General features: G+C 38.9%; 1 protein-coding gene across 6 annotated transcripts in view; it reads left to right on the forward strand.

Moving 5' to 3' along the window:
* Nucleotides 1–17,201, forward strand: part of nhsb (Nance-Horan syndrome b (congenital cataracts and dental anomalies)) — a 61,019-nt gene extending 43,818 nt beyond the window's left edge. For 3 of the 6 annotated variants that reach the window (XM_055184305.2, XM_055184306.2, XM_055184313.2), the window contains 9 exons: nt 4,783–4,935; nt 5,766–5,905; nt 8,191–8,235; nt 9,450–9,494; nt 11,835–12,030; nt 12,245–12,376; nt 12,713–15,766; nt 15,970–16,093; nt 16,180–17,201. In XM_055184305.2, coding sequence (XP_055040280.2) covers nt 4,783–4,935; nt 5,766–5,905; nt 8,191–8,235; nt 9,450–9,494; nt 11,835–12,030; nt 12,245–12,376; nt 12,713–15,766; nt 15,970–16,093; nt 16,180–16,783 — 4,493 coding nt within the window. In that variant the 3' untranslated portion in view covers nt 16,784–17,201. Of the gene's footprint in view, nt 1–1,426; nt 1,555–4,782; nt 4,936–5,765; nt 5,906–8,190; nt 8,236–9,449; nt 9,495–9,945; nt 10,009–11,834; nt 12,031–12,244; nt 12,377–12,712; nt 15,767–15,969; nt 16,094–16,179 lie in introns of those variants that run through there. The other 3 variants (XM_055184307.2, XM_055184310.2, XM_055184312.2) reach the window with 2 other exon arrangements.
* The last annotated feature ends 696 nt before the right edge of the window (nt 17,202–17,897 follow it).

The raw sequence follows: 17,897 nt of genomic DNA on the forward strand, positions 1-17,897 counted from the left end.
AAAATTGCTTAAATTTACTTTTTTTCCCACCAGACATTGAAAAACAAAGTCTGGAGTAAATGGGAAAAACACTTTTTGTAACATAATTTTAAAAAATAGTCCTAAAAAATCTCATTACCGCAACAGTCAGAAAACATCAACACTGACATATATTTCAAAATGACATGACAAACCTGAAAGAACATAATTTGGAGATTCTGCACATGCATTTAAAATCAAAGTATTATGCTTCTATTAATTAAATTAACATTTAATAAGCATCTGTTGCGGTAATGATAATCAAAATGTCGTGTAAGCATTCTGACAAGACAATATTTCAAATTAACTTTAAAAAAAGGATCTTACCTGGTAGCCATCTTGAAGTAACTGGTCCATGTGCTTGGTCACTCAAAATCAAACTTTATTAAAATTCTGTATGTGTGCTTAAACTGTTCTCAAAAAGTGTTGCGGAGGATGAGAACATCAGGCATGGACACATCATTTTCCAAATTTTTCTTCATTATTATTATACATGAATATTCAGTAAATATTTTTTCTGTCATCTAAAGTAGTCTAGCAAAACATCCATTTATTTTTTTTCTTAATATTTTTGTGTTAATTTGATTAAATTACAACATAACGCATGTTCAAACACAGCCGGACACATTGCGGTAATGAGAATTTCAGCAGAAAATGAGATAAAATTTACAATTATAAATTCTTATGTTGAAATCACACATTGTGTAAGGTAGAACACAGTATTGTGTTAATTCTGATGCTTTTTAATGTTACTATATTACACATTTTAAAGCTAAAATCATTAGTGCCGTGGTGTTTCAATGGTTTCGTGAGAATCACCCACATAATTATTTATTATCATTCCTTTATCATTGACTGTTTATCTTCAAAGAGCTTGAGTTTTGTTTGTTTTATCTCCTTTTTATGCTTGTACAAGGTTTTTGTGAGAATTATGAACATTTCAATGGTATTAAAGATTTTAATAACAAAAAAAACGTATTAAAACATAAAAAACTCTACCGTGATACATATCTTTATCATGATATAAAATGAATCCTATCATGATAGAAGGTTTTGGTCATATCACCCACCCCTTGGAGCAGATATATAGATGCATTATTCTCTATAAGATCTGATCTTGAAGAAATTGTTTTTGCAAGGATATTTTAATGGTAGTTCGGTGTGATTAGAATTAGAAACTTTCTGTAAGTATTGCTTTTCTGTTGTACTAATTGGGGAATTTTAGAGATACTTTGCTTTGCTCCTAGCAGAGGTTTGTCCTGACTCACATTGCTGACTATGCACCTGCTGGAGACAGACTGAAAGAAAAAGAGAGAGAGAGAGAGAGAGAGAGAGAGAGAGAGAGAGAGAGAGAGAGAATGAGAGAGGCTGTCTCGGTTCAGTATTGCTTTAGTAGTAGCTGAATGCTTCATTCTCTATGACCAGCCCAAGGAGAAATGGGTAACTCTCAGAGGAAGATACCTGGATCTGGCTTAAATAAAAAGAATAGGATTCAGGGAGGTAGTAAAAACGCAGGCCAGAGAGCAGACACAGCAGGTAAGAAAACTAGATTTCGGTCGAGGATAGAAATCTATGTTTCCTGCTGAAGTTAAATGTAGAATACAAGAGATCTGCGCAGATAATACTTGTTTAATAATATAACATTTGTTAATTTACACTCTGTTGGCTTTACATTCTGCTGCAATTATACTGCAGTATACTGCTGTATCATCAAGCATCGCTCTCATTACGTGATCCGAAATCTCCTGTTACTGTGGCTTTGAATAGGGCTATCGAAAACATGGACTTTTGTTGCTTTTGTTATTTCATGATTTTTACGTATTTAATCTTAAATGTAGCTCATTTACAATAACATTTCATAATTACGGTAATTATTAATAACGATAGAGGTCACACATCATGTGTCACATGAGGGTCAGTTCCTTCCTAAATATGCCGGGTCAAAATGAAGTAAGAGCAGAGAAGTGCTGAGTAATAGAGTTTGTTCACCGCATTCGCACATCATTACAGCTCACGTCTAAACGGAGAGGGGAGGTAGAGAGCAGGTGAGGGAATAGTTGTTTCTGAAACAGATCTGATGTAGAGCTATATAATGTGTTTGTATGTGCGATGTATTATATGTATACATGTTTAGAAATGAAACAGTTCTCTCCAGCATTGTCTTTTATTTTTTAGTGTATTTTTTCTGCTATTATAGAGTGTTATTTAGCTAAATAATAATTTCTGTGTTTGTAAAGATACTGTATTTGTGCTCTGTTGCTTGCAAGACAGAACAATCCCTTGGGAAATGCAATTAAGTGCTGTAATCGCAATAAAAACAAAAACTGGCCCATATCCAAAAACCTACAGTAGTTTCTATTGTAGACTGTCAGTGAAAACCACAAGGCTTGATGGAAGCATTATTTCACTTAATCCAGTTTACATATATGCACTAGTTAAGGTCTTAATCTTTCACTTGTTTGTCAATCAAATGTCATTGAGAAAATGTAGTAGTAAAAGCCTAAAAAAAACTATAGATAAGCGTGTATAAGTACATGTTATACCACGGGGCTGTTGAATGCTTTATTCTGATTGGTTGAGAAATGTTCAATGGGTGTTGATTATTTTTCAATAACCGCACACCTAACCTTTAAATGTCTTAAAAATAAGCACCAGAGCAATATTTACATTTTATAATTGAATAATTGACTCATTTGACCTCTTAGTGGTCCTTTGAATTTGAATAATGCACACCCGCTGCCCGTCGTCAATTATTCCTTACTTAATGATACGCAAAAGATACATACCCCAAAGTAAACAATAACGCGAGTTATCGTCTCCAACTTAAGTCTCTTTTTTTGACTACAACAAACACACGGATTGTAGGCAACAGTTTACTGTTGGGTTGGTGATGTAGTAAAGACCGACATTATTATAATTCCTCCTGTTTCGGACTCAGCCTGTAAGTTAACTCTTGTTAGCATTGCATTGTGAGCGAATCTTTCAAACATGGTAAGGAGCGTCACATTTCCGGCTGACGTCAGAGGTATTCAGGCCAATCATAACGTACAGATTAGCTGGCCAGTCAGGGACACAGAGGTTTTCAAATCCATGCGTATCAGGGGTGAAATCTGGAGCTACAAAAATGTACGGTATGTGAAAAATAATGTGTTTTTTACCATAAACCAAATACACAAAATTACGTTGTTTTTAGCAATGAAATAGGTGCTCTTTAAAATTACTTTGAGATCTGTTGCATAAATGTTATGTCTAAGAAACATCTTTAGGTTCATTTGTTTTAAGAGACCACTTGGCTCGATATTTTAACATTTAGTCTCCTACTGTCTAATTGAACTCTGGTTAACATGAGACAGAAAAAAACACTTAAAAACAATCCTTTTAAATTCAGTGTAAAGTCAGTTTAGCAAATTGTTTCTAAACACATTATAAATTATACAAATGTATTGCTGAAACACGTTACAATTGTGGAGTTACAACGTTGAACAGTTTGTCCACATTTTTATGTTCAGGATTATTTGGGCGGGGCTACAACGGTGGCTCGATGACATACTGGAGCCATCGAGCATGGGCCCGCCCCTCACACAATCACCAGCATTCATTCAGGTTGTAGTGGTATTTAAAAGTTAAGAGAAGGCAGATTTCCCGCGAGTGGGGGCGTGGTTTCAGCGCTGATATAGGACACGCCCCCAGTGTTTGAGAGGAAAAATTGCGGCTTATTTTTCCCAGATTTTGATAATTTTATTTATTTAGAAAGGTTTTAATCGTTTAAATTTGGCTAGGTGGTTAATAACGCATTTTTCTGTGTTGCGACAAACTCAGAACACGCATTTAATATCACTTTACACTTTAATGGTTGTTTGCTTATGAATCAGAGTTCATGTATTGGGTTACCTGATGTGTATTTTGGGCTCCCTATGTCTGTGTGTGCGTGTGTAAGAGAGCAAGAAAGCCCTTGTATTTATTTTAAACAAATAGACTTTGCAATTGTCACTGTTTTCCTTTAGGTAAATGAGCACTATCATATTTCTAAAGTCTGGCCGTGAGATTGAACTGTTGCCATCATATTTAGACATATGTCTCTGAAACATGAAGCCCCTTTGGGTTATCCTCTCAGAAAACACCAAAAACATTTTCCAGTTCCTTAAGACAACTTCTGTTTCACGTCATATGGCTTTGGGTCAATTTACATACTTACAACTAAGCTATAAATTCTCTGTTTTCTAACCATCCTCGCTGTCTCTGGTTTTCTAAGACAGGAAATGTATTTCTGGTATTATTCAGCTGATCACGGCCTGATAAGGATCTGCTAATTTGTTGTAAATTAGATATGAAGGGTTGCTTGGATACAGATGACTCTGGGTAGTTCAAGGGGACCGCTGCACATTGAATACTGATGGGCAGATGCTCCTTTATAGAGGAGACAGGAAGCGGGGTAAAAAAAGATGGAGGTAGAGAAGAAGAGAGCAATACAAATGAAGCTGTCTATCGTTCACCTTTATCTTTTGCCAATGTTAAATTTATAACATTGAAGAAATGATTTTAAAGACCATATCATAGTCAAAGGTTTGTATTAAATCCAAGTCAAAAATTCCTATTAGCATCATACTGTCCAATAGTAAGATGTTTTTCTCAGTAGGGTTATAATAAAGACAATTACACAGTATCCTATAGGAAATGAACTAAGAATACATTAGGAATGATTCAGAATTATAAATGAAACTTTTTTTCTCACCCTCTTGTCTGTCTGTCTGTGTTTCTCTTTAGCGGTATCCAATCTGGACGTTGAGAGTAAATTGACTTCCCACTATCAGGCTCCATGGCATCAGCAGCACAATTTGTTTCACCCTTGTACACGGCCACCATGCTTGGAGGAGTTACACCGACATACCAAGTTCAACCTGCGGGCGCTGCACAGAGGTACCAAATGTCTCTTGGATAAACCAGTCATTTTAATCTCATTGTAGAAACAAAGTAGCCCAAAAGTATCTCAAATATATAGTATCTCAAAAATCCCAATCACATCCACATTCACCATGTGGTTCAGTGCTTTGCCCATGGGCATAATAGTGATATTAGGACATATTAAAGGTGACAGTTCATGATCAGAATTCATAATACATAACGTTAATATACTGTAAATGTCTTAATAATTTTTAAAAATATAATTTTTGCCCAGGAACCAACCAACAGATGGTGCATGACCAAAATTATGCCATTGGTTGCTTCGATGTTGCCAGGTTGTGCTTCTCAGAATGCTCAGTGGTTTACAACGTTAACACTTTTTGAGGATTAAGCCTACACGTAGCTCAAAGTTATAAACTTTATTTAGTATGCGGATTAGGATTAAGAGAAAGTATTATTCACTGAAAGTTAATTTAAGTCATTTTTAATTGATCATATAAATAGAATGTAAGGGACGGTTGTTGTTGAACATCTGATTCTGCTGCCCTCTTGTGTTTAAATGATGAAACTTGATGTGGCATTGCCTCAAGCATTGTCAAAACCATTACAGCCGAATTTAATTTTCTCTGTGAATCAACTTTGCAATTACAGATAAAATGTGACCAGAACATTGATAATTCATTATCAGTTTGCTACGAATCCATTAAAAGCCTGTTACATTAAAAACTTGTTGTCAGTATTTGGCAGTCTATAAGTGCTATTAAATAGTTGTTATAATTCATAACAGTTTAGACTGTATTATGAGTTATGTGAGCTGAAGTGTTTGTTTTGTCTGTGTGCTACAGACCAGCAGCAGCGCCAGCGTTCAACCAGCAGAGAACGTGGTCGGGTTACCATATCTATATCTGTGGCTCCGCCCATGCCATCCCTCCCTTCAACTCAAAAACTCAGAAGGCGCGAGCAGAGGGGCCGACACTCACGTCTGGTAAGACACAAAACACTACATTTATTTTTTTACTTCAATATTTTAAAGCCCCTATTAACAATTTCTACCCAATTCTCAAGCCTGGCATAACAAGAAGATATACAGTACTGCACAAAAGTGCCGCCACCACCACCAGACATGTTATTTAAGTAGTTTAAATGTCCATCACTATTTATTTTATTAAGATACAAACAGAAAATACAGGAAATATGTACAAAAAAAGAAAAACTACATTTTCAGGACTAAATGTGTCCTTTAAGGCATCGGCAGTGTTTAGTGGGACCTCTCTTGGCACGAAACACATCTTGAGCGTTTCTGAGCAGAATGAAGTAAAACATTTCTTTAAAATTAGATATTATGATTTAATTTTATTTAGGTTTATGAGATCCTGCAGTTTCCTGCTATTGCTCAAGTGGAAGGGGAGTTTACCCTAAAAACTTGACACGTCAGTTTACATTTTTATACAGTTTTTAATACTACATACACATTTCCTGTATTTTCTAGATGTATTCTATTAAAGAGATTGAGAAAAAATGTTATATAATCACTATAACATTGAAAAACAACAAATATAATTCTGGCATGGTGGCCTAAGACTTTTGCACAGTACTGTATATTCGTTATAAATATAACCAAACACCAAAGCCCATTTTAATGCTTGGTTTGTCTTATTATTGAATTATTTTAAGTAATTATCTTAAATGTGAGCCCTAGGCCCCTGTTTAAGAAACACTAACCTAGAGTTTACACTGGGCAATGAGTGCTGGCATACATACAGTAAAACATGTGTTAAACAAACTGCATGTGCCCAACAAAATGGATATTATTGACATGTCGTAAGCTGAATAAGAAAAGTGACAATTTTTGTATATATCCTGAAATTCTGGTCAATGCCAACCAAAATGGTATATAAATGATAATGTAGTCCGGGTTATATTTCTATTCTTTCTATTTCTATTTTTACCTGTTTAGTGTTTTTATGATGAGGGCATGATATGATGTCATAAACTGCGTCGTTACTCAAATGGAAGGCTGCATCCTCCGGAGGTCGCATATGCAGCATTACATTATACTATTATAGTATAATAGTAAACTTTATAATTGTTAATATTCTGAAATGAGATATGCAGTCTACAAATGCGACCTCCAAACGATGCAGTCTTCAGTTTGAGAAACTGCCTATGTTGGAACTTGTCAAATATGGCCAGCTTCTACCAAGTGACAAAATACCTTCAGTTATTATATAATTTAAAGGGACTTCTTTTGAAAATATGCTCATTTTCCAGCTCCTCTAGAGTTAAACATTGAATCTGATTAGACCATTAACATCGCGGTAAAAAAAAAAAAACTCTTCCATAGTTACATCGTATACTAAGACTGATGGAAAATTAAAAGTTGTGATTTTCTAGCCAGATATGGCTAGGAACTGTACTCTCATTCTGCAGTAGTGATCAGGAACTTTGCTGCCGTGGCATGGCTGCGGCGGGCGTAGTGGTGTTGCGCACTGCCCGAAGGTGGTCCCTTGGTTACTTTCAATAGCGGGGGGCTGTTTTCTGGTGCTGCGTAATATCATTGTGCCTGCTGCAGCCATGTTACGGCAGCAAAGTCCTTTGAATATTACACCAGAATGAGAGTATAGTTCCAAGCCACATCTGCCTAGAAAATCACAACTTTTCTGTCTGTCTTGGTACATAATGTAACTACAGAAGAGTCAAGTAGGGAAAAAAATTGAAACTCTTTGGTTATTTTTGAGCATGATGCTAATGGTCTAATCAGATTCAATGGATTGTGCTTAGCTATGCTAAAAGTGGTAGTGCCAGACCCGGAGATCAACTGAATGGATTCCAAAACTGTAAAAATCAAATGTTTAACTCTAGGGTAGCTGGAAAATTAGCATATTTTCAAAAAAACTGGAGTGTCCCTTTAAATGAAAGGCGTTAACGTAGCAAAGTAATGCATTTTTAAACGTAAACGCATTAATGTAAACATGGCCTAAGTTGACAACCAAAAGTATCGAAAGGGCTGTTTATTGTGTTGGTGCTGTACTGTGGTGATTACATGGTTACTTGCCTTAAATTATTTACATTTAGCATTGTTTATCTTTCCTGTCCGCTACATTATCAGATCAGACCTACAAGACATTTTGGGGTCATGATGCCAGTTGGGAACTACTGCCATTGATGACACAAAACACTAGCGAAATGTTCATTCAGTTTTAAAGTTATATTTGTAAAATATTTTTGACTTAAGCTAGCACTCTCTCTCTCTCCTGCCATGCATACCAGGAGAGGAGCATTAGGGAAAATGATGTGCAAACTATCCAGAGGAAGGTAAAGAGTTTTTGTATGCTTACAATGTGTTGAGTCAAACATTTAATTATTTTTTAAATAATTTTAGATATAGTTTTTCAATATTTTTGTAATATTTTAAAAACATGTTTTTATGTGTTCTTAAAGGGATAGTTCACTCAAAAATAAAAAAATTCTGTCATCGTTTGCTCGTCCTCTTGTTGTTTTGAACCTGTATGAATTTCTTTTTTCTGATGAAAAAAGGAATAAAAAAAAGATGGAATTTAATGGGTACTGTCAACTGTGTGCTTACCATCATTTATCAAAATATTTCCTTCATCAATTATCACAATACTTCCAAATATTTTTCTTACTATGGAGGTCAATGAACACTATATGGTGTGTGTTTACCATCATTTCCCAAAATATCTTAATTTGTGTTCATCTGAAGAAAGGAATTCATACAGGTTTGGAGCAACATGAGGATGAGTAAACGATGACAATTTTCATTTTAAAGTGAACTATGCCTTTAATAGGTAACACACAAACAAGCTAATATAACCCATGAAATTGTTTGATGAGACCAATTTACATTTGTGTGTTGATGTATTTCCAATCAAAATTACAAATCAAGCTTTTTGCTGGTCAAGAGGAGGTTCATTCTCACTTTGGAGGGCATTTAATTGGACCGAATTCTAAGCAGTACAGGGTCATCAAGATTTGTGGTCAGTTTTCTTATAGGACGTACACACCAAACTCACATTTAACGATTTGCGCAAGTAGATCACATACAGTGTCAATGCAAAGATGCGAATAGACGCAAACATGCACGGGCCGATGCAAATTACGCGAATGTACTATTCACATTTAACGCGCCTTCGCGCAAGTTAATAATATTCAACTCAAAAGAAAAATTTGCATGACACAAAGTTAAATCCCACGAGACATATATAGCAAGGAATGTGATGCTTCGCATTTGGTGTGTACGCAGCATTAGAAAGACTGTAAGTCTCTGATTATATAAACATCAACAAGTAAAAATGGCCTTATATATAGCCAACACAACATGGGATTACAGTTTTTTTTTACAGATTTAAAGAAAAGTCTTTAAATGTTTAGTTAAATGTCTAGTGTGATTTTTACATTGTGACGTTATGAATGTGTGTTCACTATTCACAATCATGAATATGGCTAGGTATGAGAGGGATGCTAGTTTTTTTTATCCTTTCTTTATTCCTTGCATCTCACTGCTGCAGGAGAGGACAGTCCAGGAGGCTGAATTTAAGCCAGTCCTCAGAAAGGTAAATTACATTTCAGAGGATGTAAAGGCAAGACTCAAGAGCTGGCTCTTTGTTTTCCAATGTACAGGTTTTACCAAAGCTATTGGATGCCAGGTTGAATCAAATCCCTTTGTGAAAATTCCTACTTCATCTAAACATACTAAAGCTTTTTATTTCAGCATGTGTGTTTCGGATTGTACTGTATTCACATTTATACAAAGTATAGACACCTCATTGATAAATTAGATCACAGAAATTTTTCCTGTTGATCCAATTTGAGGTTCCAGAAGGAAGTTTGTCTTTTTATTTCTTGTCAGTTTGTTCACTCCCAACAGCATCAGCGTTTCATGACATCATAACATCACAGAAGCATAATATCTGCTTTTTCATGTTTAATTTATAACATCAAGTACCTGATTTTATTTTTTTCATTCATCATTTGGCCTTGTGCTGTTAATTTGTGTCATTTTAGTACCAGCGCTCCCGTTCCCCCTCCCCTGTTCAGTGTTGTTACTTCATACCCTGGATTCGAAAGGTATTTTGCTCCCCTAAAGTCTGTTTATTAATAATCTCCGATTCACCTGCCCTGAATCTAACTCTTTACTATAATTTCTGGTTTACCTTCCTCTTTAAACATTATACATGTAAAGCAAAACTTCCTCTAGATGTGATCTGTCACAACATTTCATGTTACTCTGCTGTATCTTTTTATTGCTTTTTTGTTTCCATGCATCAGTCATGCTTTCTACTGTAGCTTCTTTTCTCTCTAGGTTGCCACTTTAAAACAGACATTATTCTATATGTTTACATGCAGTTCTTTTATTGTTATAAATAAATATCTGCCTATATGGAGCCAGACATGAGCGTGCCTTTTTTAATATTCTGTTTCTTCATCTAGCCTCATAAACAAAAGTGCATGAATTTACACAAAATGGAATTTTCTGAGTCACCCTAAAAGATATTTGGACAATTGAACTACATCACTGAAATGTGTTATTTTATAAACAAGAAAAGAAAACTGATTATAAAATAATAATATATTTTCAAAAGCTATTTAGCATCATTTGTTTACAGATGCCACAGGCTTTGATGTTTTGCATTTTATGCAATGATATTTATGCATTTTATGTGTGACTTATGTGTCCAAATATTTTTGGGGGAGGCCACAGTAGAGGTCTTCACGGGTCCACTTAGATCTGAAATCCCGAGGTCCGACCTGAAAGTTTCATGTGTGCCTCGGACATGGGTCGGGTATAGACGGTTTCAGCAGTGACAACATAAACAAGCGGCTGTCGTGGTCCGCACGTAACTTCCGGTAAACTCTGCTAAGAATAAATAACAACAAAGTTCTTTAAGCGTAGTTTATTTATATAACAAACAAAAAAAACCCATAGATTACGTAGGAAACCAAAGCATTTGTTATTTTCGACGAGGCATTTGTTCAAGAGATCAGTTTAGCAACTAGTCAGACCATTTAAAAAAACCGAAACCGAATGTAAAGTTCGGATCCAGACATGTATCGCGTCAGCACCGTCTATAATAATAGCAGCATTAGCTCTCCAGTAATTAAAAAGAATGTGTTTTTGCCAAACGGACCTGAGATGAACTGAACTATTTTGCGTGTGTGCGTCGATGTCCTTTTCCAACCGCTTCTCTGTTTGCCAAGAGCGCTTAAAGAAAGTTACATTGGCTGAAAGGCCTAAACAAACACACCCCTACCCCAATAGAATCTGGACCTTTCTTTTGATAGACCCATGCCACACATACGCAACCCAGGCAACGATGTCGGATAGTAGACATGCTGATTGGCTACAAGTGTGTTTTGGTACTCGGCCCGACTCCCTTTTCCAAAGTGTTTCTCTAAAATCCTGCACCATGCCTTAAAGACATTGTGTGGCTGGTGGTAGGTTTATTTTCGTTGAGACACACATGTCAGTCAATTTAAAATGTACATTTCAGTTACCTTGGAGTCGTCGTCAGATAACAAAAGTAAAATAAATGGAGTAGCGGGGCAAATTAGTTGCGAGGCCACTGGGGTTTCTTTCTGACTGGTGAGTGCGGGGCTGGAGACTGCACACACATCAGTGATGTTTACATTCGGGTACCATCGAGTTAAAAAATGTCCATTGGTTTGGGTCGGACTCGGGTCTAATTTTAAAAATCTAATTGGGTAAAAATTAATTCGGGTCATTTCGGCTCGGGTACATTTCTTTGGACCCGAGAAGACCTCCAGTCCAGAGTATAGATTTGTTATTATGTAGATAATGTTTTATTTGTACATACAACTATGAGTTTCTATTTCATGTTCTCAAATGGACATCTTAATGAACGTACTTCTAAATACAGCTAACCATTTTTTAGGCTGGTACCAACACAGAATCAGATGGAGAAATTCCAGCGTTAAGCCACAGGCCCAAATGCCCTGTTCCCAATGTCCCTACAACCTTGGACAAACAGACCAACTGGTGCAAAGCTCTCCCTCTACCCACACCAGAAGATAGAATTAAGAATGAGTCTCAAGTGATTTCATCCTGCATAATTCCCATTAATGTAACAGGTAAAGTAACATCCCATCAGATTCTACCTATAAACAAATACAAATAACCAGTAACATTTTCCAATTTAATTAAAATCAAAAGAAGTTTTTTTTAAGGAGATTACACATCATCTCTGAAAAATAAGATACTGTTATTCTAACTCTGTTAGATTGTAGAGGTAAAACATGGCAATAAAAATAACAAAAAAGTTTATGGGTTCAATTTTCTTCACAGGTGTTGGATTTGACAGAGATGCCAGTGCACGCTGCTCTCTTGTTCACTCACAGTCTGTTCTACAAAGGAGAAGGAAACTAAGGAGGCGAAAAACGATCACTGGTATCCCAAAACGAGTACAACAGGACATGGGTATGGCCAACTTATACTTTCCATCTAAAGAATCAGTCTGTCAGCAGCTGTAAGGCCCTGTGTCCATCAGAGTATTTTACCTGTGGACGGCGTATGCTTTTAGATGTTTCTAATAGAAGTGCAGCTCTTTTAAAAATGCAAAAAAAAAATCAACTGGGGGAAGAACACTTAGCTCGTCAATGGTCTTTTTAACTCACAGTGGAGGAGAGACAGGACAAATACCACACCATCCAATCAGCATTTTGAGCCTTCTGACAAATTTACCCCCATTTTGCCTGCATGTAGTTGTAAATATTATTGGGTAGTAAATATTATTTTTATTCTTATTACCTGTAGATTCTGATGAATCACCTGTGGCAAGAGAGAGAACAGTGATTATTCATGCCAACCCACACAAGTCACTGTGGCATGAGGATCTATCCCTGAGTGGCCGAGTTTTGCACACCAGGGACTCTGGCTGCCAGACAGATGACTTCCTGATTGCTGCTCCATCTCGGAGGCGTATACGTGCTCAAAGAGGTCAAGGAATTCCAGCTTCTCTTTCACACTCCACAGGGAACATCACATCCCTGCCAGATCGCTCTGATACCATATATGCAGCGGCATCAGCTACACGTGTCCGTTCTAGAAGTTTACCTCGTGAGGGTGGCAGGCTTCTGGATGAGGACCAAGATGATAGTGATGAGGATGAGGATGATGAAGAGGAAGATGAGGAGCTCTCACCTTACGAGACAGAGGACTTCCTGCATGGTTCAGGACAGAGAATTTCAAAGGATGAAGAGGAGAGTACTGATGATCAGGCCATGCCAGAGCTTCAGTTTGGGAGTCTCAAGCATATGCAGCAGTCTGACAGCCCTGACCACACATGGATCGAGAGAGGCAGATCTAGGCTCCCACGCAAAGTTGACCTGGGGAGCTGTGAGATTTCCTCCAGCTCTGATACTTTTAGCAGCCCCATTCACTCTGCCTCTACAACAGGAGTGCTTGGCAGCCAGATTGACCATAAAGAGGACCACCAGTCCTCAAGTGGCAACTGGAGTGGAAGCAGCTCCACATGCCCATCGCAGACCTCTGAGACTATTCCACCTGCGTCCTCACCTCCCCTGACTGGATCTTCACACTGTGATTCAGAACTTTCCCTCAATACTGGGTCCCATGTCATTGATGACACTACTGGCTTTATAATTGACCCCTATCACATAGACAAGCCACAAGGACAGGGCCACAGATCCAATTCTTTTACCTCATCTGCCACTGATCAGATGGATGATGCAGGGGTCAGTACTGCTAGTGATGGTGAGTGGAACTGCACCCAGGACCAGCAAGATCAACTGTGCCCCCAAGACTTCAGCCCAAAGCATTCCAGAGAGGATGAGAGTGGTGTCAGCTGTCCCAGTTATTCCAGTGGAGAAACTTATGAGAGCTTCAACGAACAACCATGCATTGGAAAATCAGAGTCGCACTATATTGTCGACACTGAGGGATTTTATTCCTCCATGCACTTTGATTGTGGTCCTAAGGGTAGCAGAAGCTACTACAACTATGCAGCCATTGACCCCGACTGTGGCCCAAGTGGGAACATAGCACCTGGCATGGGGGAATACCCTCAGTCAGAATATAGAGCCACCAGAACATTGGGGAGAACATGTCTCTCCTTAAGAAAACCAAAGGCCAAGCCACCCCCACCAAAACGTAGCTCTTCATTAAAGGAAACAAGTAGTGGTGTGAACGTTCTAGAGCAGAACGAACCAAAGATTACTAGCGAGCTACCACTGCCCTTGTCTTCCAGGGAGATGAAACTGCAGCTGGACTTGGCTGGTTCTGCAGGGCACCTTGAGGCTGCAGGTCTTGAGTCACTTGGCGCATGGGGAGTGGACAATGTTAGGGACATTCTTGACTGCTCCTCTCCGTTCAACTCCTCTGACACACATTCCTTCAAGGATGATGGTGCTGTGCAAGCAGACTATGCAGACCTCTGGCTCCACAATGACTTGAAATCGAATGACCCTCACAGATCTTTGTCCAACTCTAGCGCGGGTACAACTGTTATTGAATGCATCAAGTCACCAGAAAGTGCAGAAATACAAGCCTGTCAACCCAGACCTGCTTCTCCGACTCTTCCTCCACCTGAGGGTGACATCAAGCTGGGTTCCCCTGAAAAGCTGGCAGGCTTAGCATCCCCTTCCAGTGGATATTCCAGCCAATCCGAGACACCTACATCTTCCTTTCCCTCCGCTTTCTTCCCTGGGCCTCTTTCCCCAAACAGTGGGAAGAGGAAACCCAAAGTCCCTGAAAGGAAGTCTTCGCTTTGTTCCTTGCAACAGCCACAGCTTTCAGTCAGAGACCCAGGTGTCTTCTTTAGGAGGGAAAATGACTTCCATCCTCCCCCTAGTCACCTCGACCTAAGTGCTCTTCACAGCAAACATTTCACTCACAGAAATCAGATGCACATCCTTCACCAGAATAAGCAGAAAGCTGCAATAGCTGCAGCTGCGGCTGCAGAAGCTCGATCTGCAGCTGCGGCTGCGGCTGCAGAAGCCCGATCTGCAGCTGCTGAAGCCCAAACTGCAGCTGTGGAAGCTCTCGCTGCTGCAGAATCTCACACCACTGCCACAGCATCAACTATAGAGAGTGCACCATGCCCAGCCTCCACTTCAGCCCATTTGGCCATCACTCCAACAGCTCTTAGATCAGTGCAACTGCGATCAATTTGTAGACCACCTGAAGGGAACCCAGGGTATGATCTAACCAACGTAAATGCAGTTACACACACCAAGTGTCCAACAGTGATAAGTGATGCACTGTCCTCTGGCAACAGGCACAAAAGGAAACCACCAGCATACAAACCCCCAGCATCACAGATCTGTGAGTCCCAGGTTCCACTGGTGGAAAATGTTGATGAGGTGATAAGAGTGAGACAGGAGAGGATTGGTCCCGGTACATACTGGGCAATGACTGCTTTCAGAAAACCTGTACTTGAAAAAGATGACTTTGCAACAAGATCATCTCAGAGTACTGGGATGCACAGCTCGCAGCCAGAAAAAGATAGCAGAAGGTACACGGATAAGCAACTGGCATTATCTCCAGAGAGACCTAAACATGAACTAAGTCAAACTTCACGGCCAGACCTTTCAGCAGAGCCCATGTGTCTGGCTAGCACCATGCCACCCCCAGCTTACAGTGAAATCCAGAGAAGCAATTTTTTACTGTGCAACAGTCCTGAAAAAGTGCCTGTTTCAACTCAAGAGGCATCGCACACTTACTCAATCAGCGATGTGCTAGGCAGAGAGGAGGATTATGGGATTATATCAGGTGTTGCAACCAGAAGTGCCTCACAGGACATAAGAGAGGAAGAGTCAACCCCGGACACAGAGGACTACTTCAGCAAGGGTAATTGAACATCTGAAATTCCTTCAGTCTTACAACATAGAAACTCAATTACTATTTTTGTAGTAGGTCTAATTGTTGATACACATATTTCTTACCAGACTAATTTCACATGTTGTATAAATGCTTTTGTATGTAGAATTGTACTTGGAGAGGCAATAGAGGTTAAGTTTGAATGCATGCATGAATGCGTTTTATCTTGACAGAATCAACTCCCAGTGACAATTCAAGCTCTCCTTTGACTGATGACTCAAAAACTGATGATGATAGTGTTTTCTTATCACCCAACAAACTACGCACAACCGAAGACCTGTTTGCAATGATACACAGGTAAGCCTCATTGTATTATAGTCTCGCAGGTTTTGTGCTGAACATTACATTGGTATTTTACGCAGTTTCACGCTAAATCATTTCAGATCTAAAAGGAAAGTGCTTGGACGCAAAGATTCGGGGGAGCTGAGTGTAAAAGGTCGGCCTGGTGTAGTGCCTGCAACACCCCCTGTCACCAATCCTACTGTATGCCCGGTTACACCTGCAGCCACAGCCTCCCCAAACATCTCCCAGCGAGCCTCAGGACCCATCTACAGGAGTGCCAAAAAGTCCAGCACATCCAGTGAGGAGTTTAAACTCCTGCTGCTAAAGAAGGGTAGTCGCTCAGACACAAGTTACCGTATGTCTGCAACAGAGATTCTTAAAAGCCCCATCACACCCAAAACCCAAGGAGACCCATTATTAGATGCTGCAATGCAACTAGAGGAGCCCTCCTCAACCCTACAGGATTCCTCTAGCAGTGTTGATTCACTTCCAAGTCCGTTTCCTAAGGCCAACAGTGAAGGTTTCTCCCCAAAAACAATGACCATGTCTGCAGCCTCCAGGCAGGGACGTTCCAGAATTCCACCTGCGGCAAACAGCAGCCGCTATAGTACACGGAGTCGGCTTTACACAGCCCCAATGCAGGCCATATCGGAAGGCGAAACCGAAAACTCGGATGGTAGTCCTCATGATGACCGCTCTTCTTAGTGACATATTTTGCTAATTCTTTGATGACATTTGGGAGTGCTGTACACATATGGTCTACCTTAGTTTTTCCTTTAAAATATTTGTTGTATTGAAAAGACATGGTTGATTTCGTTAAGCTCCTTTTGTACTCTATAGGTCAAGTGAAGACTTGGAAAGCGAATTGTTTGTGGATTGTTGATGTTTTGTCATCGTTCACAAATTGATTTATTTTCATCACAAATACATTTTTTGTGAGATTGGTTACAAAATTAGGTAAAATTTAATGTATGACTGTAACAAGATACTAAAAAGTGTTCACTTTTAAAAATATACATATATATATTTTATAAAAAACACTATTTCCATTATCCAAGGTGCAGAACAGTATAGTTTACAGACAAGAATATGTGGATATAAAGGCATACCGAGGACAATCGCACTATGGCATCTTAAGTGAAGGTGTCCAAGCATGCTAAGAACAAGACTAAGAAAGCCATGGATTAAATGACCATGCGTTTAGTTGTGGACTGGTGGGTAAAACCTTAAGGGCCAGTTTCCCGGACAAGGTTTAGATTAATCCAGGATTTGCCTTTGTTACTGTATATTAGGACATTTAAGGAACATACCTTACAAAGTAACAATACTGGCGTGCATCTTGAGACAAAACAATGGCACTGATATATGTTAAGATATGTAAATTCATGAATATCAGCTGACGTCACTCACATCTCAAACTTGTCTTCCGCCATTTTGAGTACCTGAAGTGGTCGCAAAAGAACTAGAAGCTATGCCTCCAATATGTTGTGAGCATCAAAATCGCTATTTTTACACCACTAAGAAGGCTCGACACAACATGATACTTTGCTCGAAGTGTCACCTGTGTCTCTGCACGTGAACTCGAGCATTGAGAACATTGTTTGTGTACACAGAGTTTATTGAAAGGAAGCTTTTGAGCAGCTGACTTTGGCTGTTTTGGCGTCCGCTCGCCGCCATCTTGCCAGTCAAGATGTATCGATCTCGGAATGCGACCTATGGAGGAAGGAGAGTAAAGATGGATAGCTCCTAAAGTATAGTTCAATATGCACGGATAATTCGTTGTTTTGTCGCAAGTGAAAAACAATATTGACCTTCTAGT

The sequence above is a fragment of the Misgurnus anguillicaudatus genome, chromosome 14, assembly GCF_027580225.2.
Source record: "Misgurnus anguillicaudatus chromosome 14, ASM2758022v2, whole genome shotgun sequence".
In the NCBI taxonomy this organism is placed as follows: Eukaryota; Metazoa; Chordata; class Actinopteri; order Cypriniformes; family Cobitidae; genus Misgurnus; species Misgurnus anguillicaudatus.